The sequence below is a fragment of the Mastigoproctus giganteus genome, chromosome 9 (assembly GCF_048544385.1).
Source record: "Mastigoproctus giganteus isolate SK-2022 chromosome 9, ASM4854438v1, whole genome shotgun sequence".
NCBI classification, from domain to species: domain Eukaryota; kingdom Metazoa; phylum Arthropoda; class Arachnida; order Uropygi; family Thelyphonidae; genus Mastigoproctus; species Mastigoproctus giganteus.
In genome coordinates, this window is record NC_143583.1 from 222,860,125 (window position 1) to 222,877,797 (window position 17,673).

Consider the following 17,673-nt stretch of genomic DNA (forward strand, 5'->3'; position numbering starts at 1 on the left):
TCCTTTCGAGAACCAAATGATACACCCCCATTTGGTGGGCAGTATCAGGAAGTATATAACCATAGAACGGTATCCGATTGAAATACCAAACACATATTTAAAAAGTGCATTAGACGCATACAGGAATGGTACACGGATAGAAATGCACGCGTTTCCCAGAGCTATACACAGGACAAGTCACGATACAAATGGAAATGAGGAAGCCGATCCCCAATATCATATATGTTATGGGGAACCCACTTGTTTTAAACTACAGAGGGGTTGATAAAAAATGTTTGAAGTGCGGCAGTTCGGACCATCTAGGGGCGAATTGCACAAAAGGGCGATGTTTTAACTGTAGAGAAGTTGGGCATATCAGTAGCGACTGCCCAAAACCATGCAGCAAATGTGGTGTGATGGTGATACAAACCACAAAGCAGGCAGCTGCTCAGTGAGGTCATACGCAGATGCCACTAGAGGAGGGGAGGAAAAAGAAAAGAGCTCGAGAGAGGGAAACATGATTATTCTAAAGCAACAGGGAGGGAAAAATTCCATTGAGAGAATCAGCGAATTTAATAAAAGAAAAAGAGGAGGGGCCACAGACATAAAACAAGGTACTCCCATCTCAATGGAAACAGAAGAAACAGCAAGAGGGGAGAAAACGGAGAGCTAGAACAGGTAGGAGGAGGGGAAAAGAGGAAGAAGCAAACCACAGAGGAAGACAACACCGTTGCAGAAGATCTGGGCGAGTCGAGTTCAGAGGACTCCGGAGGGGAAGGGCCGTTAGGAGAAGGCAGGGAAAAGCTAATCGGGGTACAGCATTTAACGAAATATGTACCACCAAATCAGGAAAAGCTGGGGGAAAAGTTATCAGAATGGGAGCAAAGTCTGGGGAAACCCAGAATAATACTAGAGCAAACCGAAGAGGGAAAAATGGAGAGAATACAATTTATGTAGAGGGATATTTTCTTCGGCAATTTGGTAGGACAGACCCTCTTAGGAATCACACAGCAATTAAGTAACTCACGAATCAAATGGATCGCGGGGCAAGAACAAGAGCTGGGTAAAACCCTATACGGCCTTAGCATATCCCAAACAAAATAGGTGAAATCCCTTGGCGGATCCATTATCAATACACATGGTAAATATCGGAACCCTGAATGTCCGGGGCTTTTCCCAGGGGCACACACAACATCACATCTGGAGAATGACATTATTAATGGGTATCAGAATTTTATTTATTCAGGAAAGCCACATGCATAATATTTTACAAGTACAAAAATTTCAAAATCGATTTAAATGTTTAAGCTTTTGGAGCTTTGGCACAAGAAATGCCAGGAGGGTCGGCATCATAATCCTACCACCCATTGTAGGAAAGTTTAGCAACCTTCAAAGAGATGTAGAAGGCAGAGTAGTCTGCATAGACTGGAAACTAGATTCCCATACAATACGGTTGATAAATGTATATGCGCCAAACGATGCTCCAGAACGGGTCATCATCATCATCATCATCATCAGCCATTTTCAATCCACTGCAGGATGAAGGCCTCTCCAGCAACTTTCCAGTTGCTTCTGTTTTGAGCACTGGACATCCATTTACTACCCACAAACTCATGAATTTCATCTATCCATCTCCGCCTTTGTCTTCCAGGTTTTCTTCTAGCTCCTCTTGGATACCATTCTGTTATTTTCTTAGTCCATCTGTCATCATGTCTTCGAGCTATGTGTCCTGCCCAAGACCATTTTAGTTCTTTAGTTTTGATAAGAATGTCCTTTACTTGAGTTTGTTGCCTAATCCATGTGTTTCTCTTCTTATCTAACAGTCTTATTCCCAATATGATTCGTTCCATTCTTCGCTGTGTGGTTCTCAGCTTCTCTTCCATTCTTTTGGTGAGTGCCCAAGTTTCACTTCCATAAGTCATGGTGGGGAGTATACATTGGTCCATTATTTTACGTTTCAGACAAACTGGGATATTGCTCTTCAGTATGTGACTATATTTCCTGAATACTATCCATCCAAAATTTATTCTTCTCTTGACTTCCAGCCATTTATCATTATTACAGCTAATAACTTGTCCCAGATAAGTATATGACTCCACCTTTTCAATTACTGCTCCTTCAATCATTATGTCTCTTTCTGTGGCATACTTGTTCATCATTACTTTTGTTTTAGCCATATTCATCTTTAGTCCAAAATCCTTACTAGCTGTGCATAACTGATTAAGATTTTCCTCTAATTCTTTGGGATCATGGCTTATGACCACAATGTCATCTGCAAATCGCAAATGGTTTAGGTACTCTCCGTTCACATTGACTCCTTTCTGCGACCAGTCTAATCTTCTGAAAGCTTCCTCAAGGGCAGCAGTAAACAGCTTAGGAGATATTGTGTCTCCTTGTCGAACTCCTTTCTCAATTTTAAATTTCCAACTGTCTTTGTCTAGTCTAATAAAGGAGGTAGCACTCTCGTATATTTTCTTCAAAATCATAATATATGGGGTATCAATGCCTTGTCTTTCCAGTGCCCGAAACATTGCCTTATGCTGTATGGAGTCAAATGCCTTTTCATAATCCACAAATGCCAGGCATAATGGTGTTTTATATTCATTTGCTTTCTCCATTAGCTGTGATATTACATGAAGGTGATCCATAGTTGAGAATCCTGTCCTAAAGCCAGCTTGCTCTTTCGGTTGATTCTCATCCAGTATTCTTTCTAATCTGTTAGTAATGACCCTTGTGAACAACTTGTAGATGTGGGATAACAAGCTAATTGGTCTATAATTTCCAATTTCTGATTTATCTCCTTTCTTATGCAGCAAAACTATGATTGCATTATTCCACTGCTTAGGCGTCACACCTTTTCTAATGCACTTTGTGAAGAGCCTTGCCAGTTTTTGTGTTATGTCTCTTCCTCCCAATTTTAACAACTCTACAGTAACTTCATCTTCCCCCGGGGCTTTCTGATTCTTCATTTTCTTCAATGCATGTTCTACCTCATCAGGAAGAATATTGGGTATGTCGTATGTGTTGCTACTTTGCAATCCATCTTCCCCACTGCTGGCATCATTCCCCTGCTCCTTGTATAATTCTCTATAGTAGTCTTCTGCTATTTGAATTATGCCATCTCTGCTGTTTATAAGTACACCATCGCTATTCTTCAGTTTCAGTATCATTTGTCTTTCTGTATTACTGCTCATGGCTGCTGATTTAAATCCTTTGTTTTCCCTTAATGCTTGTTCTACTTTTCTTGTGTTAAAACTTCTTATGTCCTCTCTGAGTCTCTTTCTAATGGCTTTGCATAACTCAGTATACTCCATTTTCTCCCTGTCAGTGTTTTTCTTGCTTTTCATTTGTCGTCTTCGGTTCATCATGACAAATGTTTCTTGACTAATTTTTTCTTCTTTGGATTTCTTTTTCCCTATAGGTTTCTTGGGCTTTATCACTTTCAAAAAGTTGTAATATTCCTCGTTGATATCTTGGTCCTCAGCAGTCTGCAGAAGCTCATACTTGTTCTTAAGTTCCAGTACATACTGCTTTTTCTCCTCTTCTGTTATCTCAAAGACCTTTGTATTATTTACTCGAGTCAGTTTTTTCCTTTCCTTTCCTACATCTATATCAAGTGTACATCTTACCATTCTGTGATCACTTCCAACATTTACCTTATTTAGGACGGTGACATGACATCATTCACAATATATCTTCTATTAGTGAGGATGAAGTCGATTTCATTAGTAGTTAATCCATTTGGACTCTTCCATGTCCACTTTCTGTTCACCCTTTTCTTGAAAAAAGTGTTCATTACTGACAGTCCTTGAGATTCTGCAAATTCCACAAGTCTTTCACCTCTTTCATTTCTTTCACCAATTCCAAAATTTCCTATAGTTCTCCTTTCTGTGCTGTTTTGTCTTTTTCCAACCTTAGCATTGAAGTCTCCCATAATAATAGTGTAGTGGGTTTTCTGCTCATCTAGAAGACTCTCAATTTCAGTGTACATTTCTTCAACCTCTTCATCATCATGGCTCGATGTTGGTGCATAAATCATTATAATCTTTAGCTTGTATCTCTTAGAAATCTTTAGTATTAGTCTTGACACTCTTGGTGATGTACTTTTGAATTCCAAAATGTCCAGAACGGGTACGGTTCATTAACAATCTGCGCCCATGTATGATGGGCACACGTTGGCGTATCCTTGGGGGCGATTGGAACTGTGTCCTAGATCCAGTCAAGGATAAGACTGGCACGGGGGACCCTATAAAGGGGACAAGAGGCGCTCTGGAATTGCACGCCATTTGTCTAAAGTGTGATCTCATAGATGTGTGGCGTTGGCACAATCCCACAGCACACGGTGCAACATGGACTAGAGGTACGATAGGCACAAGAATAGACCGCATATATGCACCAAGGGATATGGCAAGCAAAGCAACCAGAGTTAGGCATGCAAATATCTCTGGGACACGCCCCCTCACGGATCACAAATTGTTAATAATGAACCTCCCGTTAGGCGCAACAATAGACTATGGCAGAGGCAGTTGGCATTTAAACTCGGCTCTCTTGCAGGACGGGTGGCATAACGTCGAAGGTTTAATGCATGAGCTGGTGCAGTCTGAGCATTGGACATGGGAGAAGTGGGCAGATTTTAAGCAGGCAGTAAGAACAGCATTACAAAAGTCAGCTAAGGAAAGAGGGGTGGAAAGGAAAAAAGTGCTAAGGCATTTGTGTGAAGTGAGGCGATTGTTAAACTGCTGTCATGATGAAATAGGGGTACAGCAGGTGCAAAAAGAAATACAGCTACATTTGGAAACACAGGCAGAGAATAAATCCGTCCAAATGCGACTGCGATATAGGCTTGCCGACAAGAGGGCAGGGTTGATTTTCGATCTACAACAGGACGCAAATGAGCAACAGCCCCATACAACAGATCCAAGTGGGATCAGGTCAGTACGATACCACCAAAGACATCATGGAATACTTCAATGGAGTATACAAACAGTTGTATGCAGCATTTCTAGGGCCAGCGTTGCCAACTAGCTGGGAGATGTCATGGTTCTCTGCGGCTGAGCAGCAGGAACACAACCAGCCAATCTCTTTGAAGGAAGTTTCCACAGCCTTACGAGAAATGAAAGCAAACAAAGCGCCAGGCCCAGATGGAATAACAACAGCTTCTACAAGAAAGCTTGGAAAAAGGTGGGGCCAGTTTTGGCTACAATTCTCTCTGACTTCTTCATGGCGGGTAAAGTTCCGGAAAGCTTTCTGGAGGCACAGACGGTATTCTTAAGAAAGCAGGGGAGAAGGGGTCAAGAAGTGGGAGACTGGAGGCCGATTTCACTACTAAATGTAGACTATAAACTGTATGCTAAAGTATTGAATAATCGCCTCAAAAGACATTTAGGATCCATTATAGGAGCAAACCAGACATATGGGGTGCCAGGCAGAGCCATGGGAGCAAATCTGATTTTCTTGAGGGACCTGCAACCATATTGTCAGAGGAAAGATTACAGCATAGTCCTAGCGGTGCTTGACCTAGAGAAAGCCTTTGATAAACTGTCTCAGAATTATCTTCAAAATCTGTTGTATACTGTACAGGTGGGTTCACAGTTAGGGGCAGCCATCATCAGTTTATATAAAGGAGCTAGCACCACTCTAGCAATCAATGGATACAGCTCGGATAAAATAAAACTGGAGAGGGGGGTGAGACAGGGCTGCCCACTAAGCCCTGCTCTCTTTTCAATGGCGCTGGAGCCCATACTCAGGCAATTAGACAACTCCAGTAATATCAAAGGAGTCCATCTCCCTGGATCCAATCCCGATTGCAAATACATAGCCCATGCGGATGCTGTCATTCTAATCAGGTCTGATTGCAGTTCCTTGCAGAGTGCGCTGGACTTGTTCAGTTACTTTAGCCTGTCAAGTGGCCTATGTCTTAATAAACATAAAACAAAATGTCAACAATGGGGGAAGAATGCTCCACCACAGTTACCAGTGGGCCTCTCCTTCTCTGCGGAGCCCATCACCATTCTGGGAGTGCCCTTCACAAGACAACCAAAAATAACAACCCGACAACTATAAAGCTCCTGGGAGGAAAAAATCGGCCAATGGAACCTAGGCCTGCTGTCGTTCTCTAGAAGAGTAACAATCATATGGATGATTCTCATCCCAGTAGTGATGAATATTGTGACGGTCACCACCTTTAAATATATCACACAAAAAAGGTTGCACAGGAGGCTATTTAAGTTCTTCTGGAACAACAGGCAACAAGAGGTGACGTAACAAAGATTGCATTGTAGAAAGTCGCTCGGTAGCTATGAAATACCACAACTAAAGTGGCTACAGTGGGCGCATATAATGAAACATGTCCTAACGGCCCTATGCGACACGCATGTAGCTTCCACTCTAATAAAATATCACATGGGTAGGTTCACAAGTTGCTAGGAGTAGAATATACTGGATCTGCGACAGAAATAATACCACCTTTCTACAAACTGATCATCAAATACCTCCAGCAGCTATCGGCAGCAGGTCTAGACATGGGGACAAAACTAAAAGTCTCAAAAATCTACTGGAAACTGTTTGACTTATACATGCAAGCAGTACAAAATCCCCGAGCATGGTACAGCTTAGACGAAACCCAAATGTTTAAAAATCTTCACAAACATATAGGGTATGGGTCAAGAAGTGACTTAGCCTGGAGAGTGATTTACGGGCACCTGCCGGTGGAAGTAAACAAGGCTAAGTTCCGAGATCACTCAAACACTGAGTGTCAATATTGCATGGTCTACTGTTTCCCGCGCAATAAGCGCGGGAAACAGTAGACCATGCGTTTTTCTCCTGTCCAGCTGTACAACGTATCTGGAACAAGGTCCACAAAATCATTAAATTATCGCGATTAACAAGAGATCAGGTGCTAATTTTGCAATTTCCGGAGCCTGTCTCCAGAGCCACACACATCTTGATGTTCGTAATAAATGAAGGAAAATACCAAGCATGGAAGAGTAGGAAGAGAAAAACAGAGGGAACATGCATGGAGATATACAAATACACTATCCGATCCATGTATGCTGCAATTAGGAGATTTCTGATGTTGGAACTATTTCAATTGGGGAACCAGAAATTCCTAAAACAATGGTGTTACCCTACACCACTATGCCGGCTAGTGAACAATGAGGTGTACTTGCAGCTTAAGTGGTAAAGCTAGGGACTAGGGGATAGAAATCTTCTTAGCTTAGGCTAGAAGGGATATGGACCAAGCTGGCTGCAAGCAAATGGTCCCTCTCCCGACAATGCGGCGGCTTACGTTTAGAATAAAACTGCGTAAGGATGGAAGAATGAGAGAGGTGGAGGACTTGAGAATTCATGTAGGGCAACCCAACTCCAGGCGGCTGCTTGCGAAGCAGGTAGTCACATGGACAGGGCCCTCCACGGAATGTTTCTGAGTGAGTTTAACCCAATTGGGATATAAGATCATTTTAATGAGTGCAAATGAAACCAGATGGTTTTTTTTTTAAGAAGCAATGGATACCTACCCACCCACTGAAGAGGGGCCAAATAGCTCTGAAACGGCGCCGTCCGAGGGGCCTTATGGCCACTGAGGTTCCTCGAATGGGCAGAAAAAGACCCCCCCTCATCGGGGAAGTACTGCCCATCCGAGGAATATGAGATCCCATAAATGAGCTGAAGAAATAACTGCCCTTTTCCTTCTTCATCGGCGATCTTCTTCCTCTACCTCTCCTACTATCACTTTCCTACCTCTTTATTGCTCTCTTGGTCTAATAGGGGCAGTGTGTGGATAACAGAGAATCATTATCCCTTACCTTTTTTTTCAAATGATCGTTGGGGTGGTGGTACCACTGAAAATAAATAACAGTAGTTTTCTCTACTAGAGAAGCATTATTTATTTGAAGTAATGCAATAGTAGCTATCTCGTTGTGAAGGCAGCCACATTATGAGATACAATTAAAACGATGCCCTCTACGCTACATACGTAGCTGAAGTTTATGGGTTAACTATGGTGTATTTACACCGATACTATATAGTAGTTAATTATCAAAACCCATAAGGATTATGCTTGTGCATTTCATTTTCAAAATGGAAGGCTATTGTATAAATTGGAGCAGAATGGTATTAAGGATAAGTTGCTACAATGGATAAAAGGATGGTTGAGTGGGAGAAGACAGAGGATGGTAATTAATGGGTGTTGCTCTTCGTGGACTAATTCGTTATTAGTGGAGTCCCACAGGGTTCTATCTTGGGTCCTCTGTTGTTTTGTATATTTATCAATGATATTGACGAAGGTATATCAGGCTTAGTGTCGAAGTTTGCAAATGATACAAAGGTTCTTTTTTTTGGCTGATGCTGTATAAGCTTGCTTTCTTGCATCGTATGCCTCAACTAATGCTAATATTGACTATGCTTTTTCATAGTCAATAAATAGAAAGAAAGAGAGTATGTTAAATTCTTTTATTTTTTCCCTAATTTTTTTTTTTTTTGCTGATGCTTATAAAGGCATCTGTGCAGCCTCTTCCTTTTCTGAATCCACATTGTTCCTTTTCTAGATAATTTTTTTGTGAATGTAGTTAATTTATTCTTTAAAATACCTATAATTTTGGCGCCTCCGTAGCCAGGTGGGAAGGCGCAGTAGTACGTAGTACACGCTTCTTGATTAGACCGGCGTTCGAACCCGTCACCACCAAATACAGAAGATGCGGAAAAGTCAGGGAATGACCACCGCATATCCCGGACCAATATGGCCTTAGTTGCTATTGCTCCTGAAAACCAAATAACATAACATAACCTATAATTTGAAAGCTGTTGTCAAGAGTGTTTATATGCCTCTGTAGTTTCACATTTATTTTCGGTTCCTTTTTTATGGTTGTTTATTACTATTCCAGTTGCCCATTCTTTTGGAATCTGCTGAAATATCAAAATATTGTTAAATAACATTAACAGTTTTTTTTCTCTCAAGAAGCTGCCTCCATATTTAAATAGTTCAACACATGTATTTTTTATACCTGGACTTTTTTCTGTTTCATTATTTTTTAAACACTTCATCTTCATCTTCTTCATCTTCTAAATTTACTTTCTTCTATATTTCCTAATTTATTACTATTTTCATTTTCCTGTTCCCAGTTAATATTATCATTTGTTTTGTGTCTTTCATTTTATAATAATGTATTATATTTTATCCAATCTTCTTTTCTGAGATTAAGTTTATTCTTATTCGGTCATTTTCTGTTTATTGCAGTTTTTTGTATACTTTTTTGTATATCTTTATGGTTCAGTAATATCATGTTCCAATGATTTTACATATTTGCTCCAGTCATGGGTGCCAGCAGAATATTATGCAAGGTAGTGCATGTAGGAATAAAATTTTTGTTCACCAAATTTTCGAATGCATGTAAAACCTTATGTTTCAATAAATTAATGAAAATATTAAAAATTGTGTATTTCTTCGAAATCCAAAAGTGGTACACTTGCACCACTTTGCACCATGCTGCCGGCGCCCATGGCTCCAGTGTTCTCTACAAAGTTTGCTTGAGAGAACTCTAACCTGGGCACATAGTTAATATAATTTTGTTTTGTTTGTATAAGAAATAGATGCGTTTTTCAAGAATTTTGCCATTTTATTGACCTTATTGTCATATTAAATAATACTCTATAAGTACCTTTACTGTGCTAGTTATTCTCATTATTTTATTTTTTAATTTAGCTAAAAATTTTGTAGGATATTACTTAACATACTTATCGTTCGAATCTTGCTTCCATTGTTATAGTTATAGAATTAGCAGTAGGGGAAATAAATTTTTTAAATGTGGTAAATAGGTAGCTCTAAAGTTCGAATCACTTAGGATCGCATAAGTTGGATACTTTTATTTTATATTATAATTAACTTTCAATAATTTTCAAGCTTAATAGTCTATACACAATACTTAAAATGCACTCTTGATAGCATGGTAGTATTATTGCTGCATAAATATCAGTAAAAACATTAGAATTTTAATTATATATAATTAATAATGTAAACTTCATAGCAAAACCAGTGCATAGTGTTATTACTGCATTAGATATATTTGTTTAGGGTAGTATTTTTTAAATATATTGAATATGAATGAAAATCATGCCTCAGACGAGATCAGCAAAGCAAAGGGTTGAAGCTAGTGGGACTGCCGTGGCTCTGGGGTGAACTGATGAGGCAAGTTGTCCTCTAAATCATGGCCTTATGAAATATACAACTTCTTGGATGTTTTCAGAGCTATCAGGAATAGGACATTATATTGCCAATTTGATGTAAGGAGGATATTAGGTGCTAATAGGACTAATAGATTAACAATAGCCACTGGCAGAGGTGAAAGTCATTCTTGCACTGCTTCTATTGGATTGAGTAACAGCCTGGAAAACAAGATGCAGGGTACATCAGAGACTGCTGTGAGTCATTGTGGTACAAGTAAACACATGGGTTTTGTTAGGGTAGCTAAGAATAGGAACAGGTGCATGTGTATACTTGCGTGTACACCGGTGCTAGGAGTTTGGTAAATAAAATTGATGAATTTGAGGTATTCCTCAAAACATCAACGGCAGATGTTGTTGTGATATCAGAGACATGGTGTCACACAGATATAAGGAATGCAGAACTGGAATTTGGGGAGTACAATGTGTGCAGAATAGACAGAAAGGGAGGAGGGGATATGCTGTTAGTTAAGAAACATATAAAATCTAAGAAAGTGCATCCAATTGATGTTGGTGGACAATGTAATATTGAATCTGTTTGGTGAAATAAGCACTGGGAAAAGAAAAATGAGAGTAGGTGTGTGTTATAGGACTAATGAATCTGATGATTATAATAAGACACTGTACAGGGAAATAGAGTGGGCCAGTAAATCAGAGAGTTATAATGGGAGATTATAACATCCCATATATTGACTGAATTGGTGGGTTGGTCACTCACGCACTAGCAAGGCTTTTGTGGATTTATTGGATGATTGTTTTCTACATTTGGGAAAGAAAAATGAGAATAGGTGTGTGTTATAGGACTAATGAATCTGATGAGTATAATAAGACACTGTACAGGGAAATAGAGTGGGCCAGTAAATCAGAGAGTCTTATAATGGGGGATTATAACTTCCCAGATATTGACTGGAATTTGTGGGTTGGTCACTTACACACTAGCAAGGCTTTTGTGAATTTATTGGATGATTGTTTTCTACATCAGCATGTTCGGGAGGCAACTACAGAGAGTAATACTGTCGATCTGATTATCAGTAGTGATTCTTCATGCATTAAGAATCTGCAGATAAAGGAACCACTAGGTGGCAGTGATCACAGTGTTCTGAAGTGGGAGTTACTCAAAGAGGTTACTACCATTAGGGGTAAAGGGAAGGGGTATTGCTTTCGTAAGGGCGACGACGATGGACTGAGACAGTATTTAAATTCTATACAGTGGGATCAACTGATGATGTTACCAACAGCAAATTCAAAATGGGAAGCATTCAAAGAATTTATCTTGGAAGCTACTAGGCTTTACATACCAACTAAGAACTATTTTTCAAGGTTTATGTCTAGACGGATGTCAGATGAACTAATGAGACATATGGCAGAGAAGAAAAATTGCATGGGATACATATAAATCAATGGGTGACATGGAAGCCTATGATAGATATAAGCTGGTCTGTAACCAAATCACAAAGGAGATTAGGCAGGCAAAGGCAGATTATGAGAAATCCTTGGCAAAGGATGCAAAAAAAAAAAAAAACAGAAAAGAGTTCTTTACCTATGTAAACTCTAGACGAAGGATGAATCTGATTGGTCCAGTAGATATTGATGGTTCAACTGATGATGATCCTTCTTAGGTGGCTAACCTAAACAAGTATTTTGCATCTAAATTAACATGAGGAGTTATTCAGGAAGGGGAAAGCCAGAGGTGTATTAGATGTATTAGAGGTGTATTAGAGGTGTATCAACTCTGGCAGTAAGCTAGATAACCTTGTAATAACTGAGAGTAAAGTGGAGGAGAAATTATTGAAGATAAACACAAGAAAGGCACCTGGGGAGGATGAGAACTATCCAGTTATATTAATGGAGGCAGCAAAGGAAGTAAGCAAACCCTTAGCCGTAATTATGAGAGCTTCCTTGAACTCAGGGAATGGTACCCATAGACTGGAGATGTACAAATGTGACCCCAATTCACAAAGGAGGATCGAAGGCTGACGCAAGTAATTATAGACCCGTGAGTTTAACTTCTGTTCCAGGAAAATTAATGGAGGCACTGGTTAAAGAAGCACTGCAGAATCACCTAGACAAGACTTCAATTATAGCTCGGACACAGCATGGTTTTGTTAAGAGAAAGTCTTGCCTGACCAATTTGATTGGATACTGTGATGTAGTCACAAAAGAACTGGATGCAGAGAATAACTTTGATATAATATATATTTGGATCTTTGAAAGGCTTTTGATACTGTTGCACGTGGAAGACTGCTGCACAAATTCGAGCAGTGTGGCATTGGAGGCAAATTGCTGCTATGGTTAAAGGAGTGGTTGAGGGGGAGAAGACAGAGAGTGGTAATCAATGGACACTGCTCTCGTGGACTAATCTTATTAGTGGAGTCCCTCAGGGTTCAGTGTTGGGTCCATTATTGTTTTCTGTATTTATAAATGATATTGATGAATGTATATCAAGCTTAATGTCCAAGTTTGCAGACGAAACAATGGTTGGCAGGGTTGTTAAGGACACTACTGATGCTATGTTGCTGCAACAGGATCTGGAAAGGTTGAGCAGATAGGCTGAGAGGTGGCAAATGAAGTTTAACATTTACAAATGTAAAGTAGTACATATGGGAAACAGCAACTCCAGAGCAGCGCATCAACTCTGTGGTACTACGCTGACAGTGGTAGAGAATGAAAAGGACCTGGGGGTAATTGTGCAGGCAGATATGAAGTTCTCTGAGCAGTGCAGACCGGCTGCAAGAGTAGCTCCTGATGTGTTGTCAATGGTATATAGGAATTTTTCTAGCAGGGATAAGGAGATGATTATTCCCTTGTATATGGCAATGATCAGCCAACACCTTGAATACTGTATACAGATCTGGAGGCGTCATTTCAAGAAGGATGTAGAGGTGCTGGAACGAGTACAGAGAAGGGCAACAAGATTAGTGAATGGAAAAAAGGGTTACTCTTACGAAGAAAGGCTTAAGTTTTGCAAATTGCAGTGTCTGGAGACTAGGCACCGGCGACGTGATCTGGTAGAGGTGTATAAAGCCTTGAATGGTTTTAGCATGCTTAATGCCGATGGGATTCTTCCTCTTTGCTCAGAATAATCACCTGAGAGGGCATAAATTCAGATTGAGGAAAGATAGATGTAAGATAGATGTGCGGAAATTTGCCTTTGGCCAGCGGGTTGTTGGTTGGTGGAAGAGACTTCCATCCCTTGTGGAAGTTGATAGCCTAAATAAATTTAAGGCTATTTCGAACGAACGGAGTGTGAAAGTGTTTTTTTTTTTTTTTTTATTTGGCTGATGCTGCATAAGCTTGCTCTCTTGCATCATATGCTCTACTAATGCTAATGCTAATATTTATTATATTACTTCTGTATTATATTGTGTAACAGTGATTTCCAAATTACAGTGGGCCTGTGGAAAAAGAGGTATTGGAGTTCTTGCCATGAATGACCCTGAATGACAAAGGATTAATATATGAAGCTGATTAAAATTTGTGCTGCATCTTAAAATATAGTTCATAGTAATGTAGTTATGTATACTTTAGTTTAAATTTTTTTATTATAGGTTCAAAAGAAAAGGTGGGAAAATACAACAGAAACGAGTAAATAAGCTGACAGAGGTGAGTTAAAATTAACACGAAAAACTAATGGACATATTTTAACCATTTAGCAGGCGCAGAAAAAAATAATATTAAATCAAAGGGTGGATGTTTGGTGTATTCTGTTTACCAGTTAGTTTTCTGACCAATTCAAAATGTAAAAGTTTAAAATTTTATTCTTAACTAACTCTGAAACTATATACATGTAGTTGCTAATATGGGAAAATAATATCTTTGTTAACATTAGTCTTGTCAAAAAAAAAAAAAAACAGAGCCATAAAAAATTTATTTATAGTTAGACTTTTTCAACTAAAAATAATTAAATATGGATCAAAAGTGAAAGGAATTGGTATGGGATATTTGAGAAGTTGAAGCTGTTTATGCCGGGCAAACTGGAAAGTAGAAGGCAATATGCTATCCTGAGCAAAACTATGGATAGTATTTCTGATCAATGGAAGAAGGTCATTAATATACAAGAGGAAAAGAGTGGTAGAAAGAAGCAAACCTTGGGAAACACCAGCATTAGTTTAGAAGTTAGAAGACAGAGGGTTATCTACCATTACCCACAGTGATTGGTCAGAGAAAAAAACTAGATACCTAATTACAAAAAAGCAGTTGACAATCCATAAAGTCCATTAAGCCAAATATGATCAACAGCCTTTTAAATATCAATAGAAACTGCCTGTTTCACGAAATTTTTCCACTGAATTTGTCCATAGGTGGGTAAGCCAGAGTATCACCAGTGGATCAACACTGATGGAATCCGTACTGGCGATCATTGATCGGATGGGAGGTTTTGTGATAATTAAGAGTTGGTGGTTATTTGATTTCTCCATCTTTAGGAAGAGTAGAAGTAAGTGCAATGGGACAATAATTGAATGTGAGAGATTTGTCATATTTTTAGGAACTGGCTGGATATGAGCAAATTTTCAAACAGAAGGATAAACAGTTTGGAATAAGAAAAGCAACAAGTAGAGAACTACTATTAGGACCTCAAGCTTTCTTAGCATCAAAATTGTTCAAATTCAAAATCCTGCTGATATCCATTTGAAGGAAGACTACAGGAGGCATTGAATGGAGTGTGCTGAGAATAGTAGAGGGTGGTTTACCAAGATAATCAATATATGAAAATCATGATTTGCTAAAGACGATCTGCTAGCATCCTTGCAGATCATCTTTATTTTTGGCTGAAATGTTGATATAACTATCTGGTTTTGACAGAGGTGGGCAAAAGCTTCAGCCAATATATTTGGCAAGAAACCAGAATGCTAGACTACCAATTGGACAAGAAGCAGGCTTTCTACACTTAACCTGTTTGAAAACTAGGTTGGACTGATTAATAACTTCTTTACAGTTGTTGGCTTTGGTATAGAGAGAAAATGAAGCTGAAGATTTAAATACAAGAAGTAGTGTGCTGAAGCCGGCTCGCACAAGCCAGCCAGTTGTTAACCGACAATGGCTATAAACTGTAGAATGGCATGCACTTCATTCAAATGTACATTTAATAATGCATTTTCTAATCATTCCCGAGAAAAACAGTCAAGCATTGGCCTTTATTATAGATCGTGTCACTTGATTATAAATTGCGTCAATTCAATCAAACTGAATTTGTGTAAATTTCCCGTATCTATGCTCCACCGCTGGCTAAAGAGAATTATAAGTTGCACAGACACGGAACAGTGAGTGACGCGAAGGCCCCCAACACTCACAAGCTCAGGATCCCAGGAAAAATATCCCATTTTCTTCTTCTTATTATTATTTTAATATTTAAGATTATTTAAGTATATTAAGATTATTATAATACTTAAAACTTTTGATTATAATTTGCAAATTTTAATCTGTGATTTTGATATCATTAAACTGTGATTCTTGTCAGTGATGTGATTTTCATGAACTGATTGTATACTAATAATATTTAAGTGGTAAAAAATAAATATTTCCTTTTGTTTTCCCACATTCTCTTATTATAGTGATGATATGAACATGTTTCACATGTTTTGTTCATATCATCATATCATATCATTTTTGTGAACAAAAATGTTTCACATAATTCAAAAATGATGAATATAATATAGTATAAATTTGAAAAGGTGAACAATTCATAACTGAATTGATTTATACAGATATCTGATGACAACAAAAAAAGACAATTGTAATTATATATTTATTAAATTAAAAAAAAAGAACAAAGCTACATGCGGATAAAAAACAGACATTTAAATAAATGAAAGCGTCAGATTTTACAGGCAACATATAACATATACAGTGTGCTACGGCTCTTAAAATGTCTGGTAAAAGCAATCACCATCATCATATTCCTGGCATAACATTTTTAGTTTACGTTCCATTATGTAATACATGCCTCGCTTCTTCTATAAGATCAAAGAACCCAAATCAAGCTGAGCAAGCTTAGTTTCATCTACCGCCACCTCCAGTCGCATCTTCTGTATAAGGGCCGAAATGAATAGGTAAGAGCGAGACCTTAGTTTGGAAAAACGATGATTCCAATGTTCGCATTGGTGGTTAATTCTTTCTTCATCAGCAAGAGTAGAATCATGTACATTCCAAAGCATTGGAGATAAAAGAACGGAAATTTTAAAAACCCGTGGAAAGAATTATTGGCTACTCATCTGTAACCGCCACTAATATACTTGCAATGAATATAATCTACCAGATTAACAGCTTTAGCAAGCAGAATTCTTCCTAAAAATCCATACCACGGGAAATATCAGAAAGAGGTAACATGGCAACCGAAAAAAATATCCCTTTTATTATGTAATCAAACGAAATAGACCCCAGGTTTTAACTTCAGTATTTTATAGTTAAGAAAGAAAAATTAAATATACTATTCCGTGTGCAATTATTTAAATCTTTCTTTAAAATGTACTGGAAAAATGTACAGGCAGTTCTCGCTTTACAAGTTTTCGCTTTACAAGTTCCCGGGTTTACGAGTTTTTTTCCCCCAAGATTCGAGTGTCAACAAAATCTAAAATGTGAACATTAATTGCAAAAAATGAATGTTAAACATTCTTAAATACTGCATTCGAAACCACATGCATTGCTATACAATACAGTGTACCCCGCTTTACAATATTCATCAGTTCCAGAGACACTATCATATCGCTAATTATCGTAATGGGAACCCAATAACACTTCAGCAAAGGTTGGTGACGTTGTAGAGCGGATATCACCTTTTAAGGGCACAAAAGGGGATATAGTTGTATACGTTGGCACTAATGATATTAAGAGTAGTAGAGCGCCAGAATTACTTGACAAGTACAGGTCACTGTTGAAAAAAAAGCCGGGAATTAGGATTGAATTATGAAAGTGCCTGCAATTCTGCCCAGACACGATAGAAGGGAGTATATGATGAGAGCCTTGTCGATCAATTCGGCCCTGGAATGATTGTGCAAGGCTCAAGGGATAGAATTTTATTCAGCCTGGTCTGTACTTGTTAACAGGAGAGACTGCTTCTAAATAGAAAGGGTGCAAGAATATTTGCTGATACTATCGAGGCAGTGTTAGGTGGGTCGGAAAACTGCTAGCTTGGGGGGGGGGTTCACAGACCGAAAGGTTAAAAGTAGCCGCAGGCAGAGGTGAAGGTGATTCTTGCACAACTTCTATTAGAATAAGTAGCGACCTGGAGCGAGGAGTGCTGGGGGTTTCAGGGACTGATGGCAGTCATCGTGAAACAGGTGGGTATATGGGATGTGTTAGGGTAACTAAGAATAAGAATAGGTGCATGTATACCAATGCAAGAAGCATAGTAAATAAATTTGATAGATTTGAAGTGTTGTTCAAGACATCAAAGGCGAATATTGTTGGGATAACAGAGACGTGGTGTCACACAGATATAAGGAATGCAGAACTGGAATTTGGAGAGTACAATGTGTA

At 38.7% G+C, this 17,673-nt stretch overlaps 1 protein-coding gene across 1 annotated transcript in view; it reads left to right on the forward strand.

The window, feature by feature from the left end:
• Daao2 (D-amino acid oxidase 2) overlaps positions 1-17,673 on the forward strand; it is a 547,438-nt gene that overhangs the window by 267,056 nt on the left and 262,709 nt on the right. The window contains exon 6 of the mRNA XM_090380937.1: positions 13,746-13,800. Coding sequence (XP_090237063.1) covers positions 13,746-13,800 — 55 coding nt within the window. The remainder of the gene's footprint in view (positions 1-13,745; positions 13,801-17,673) is intronic.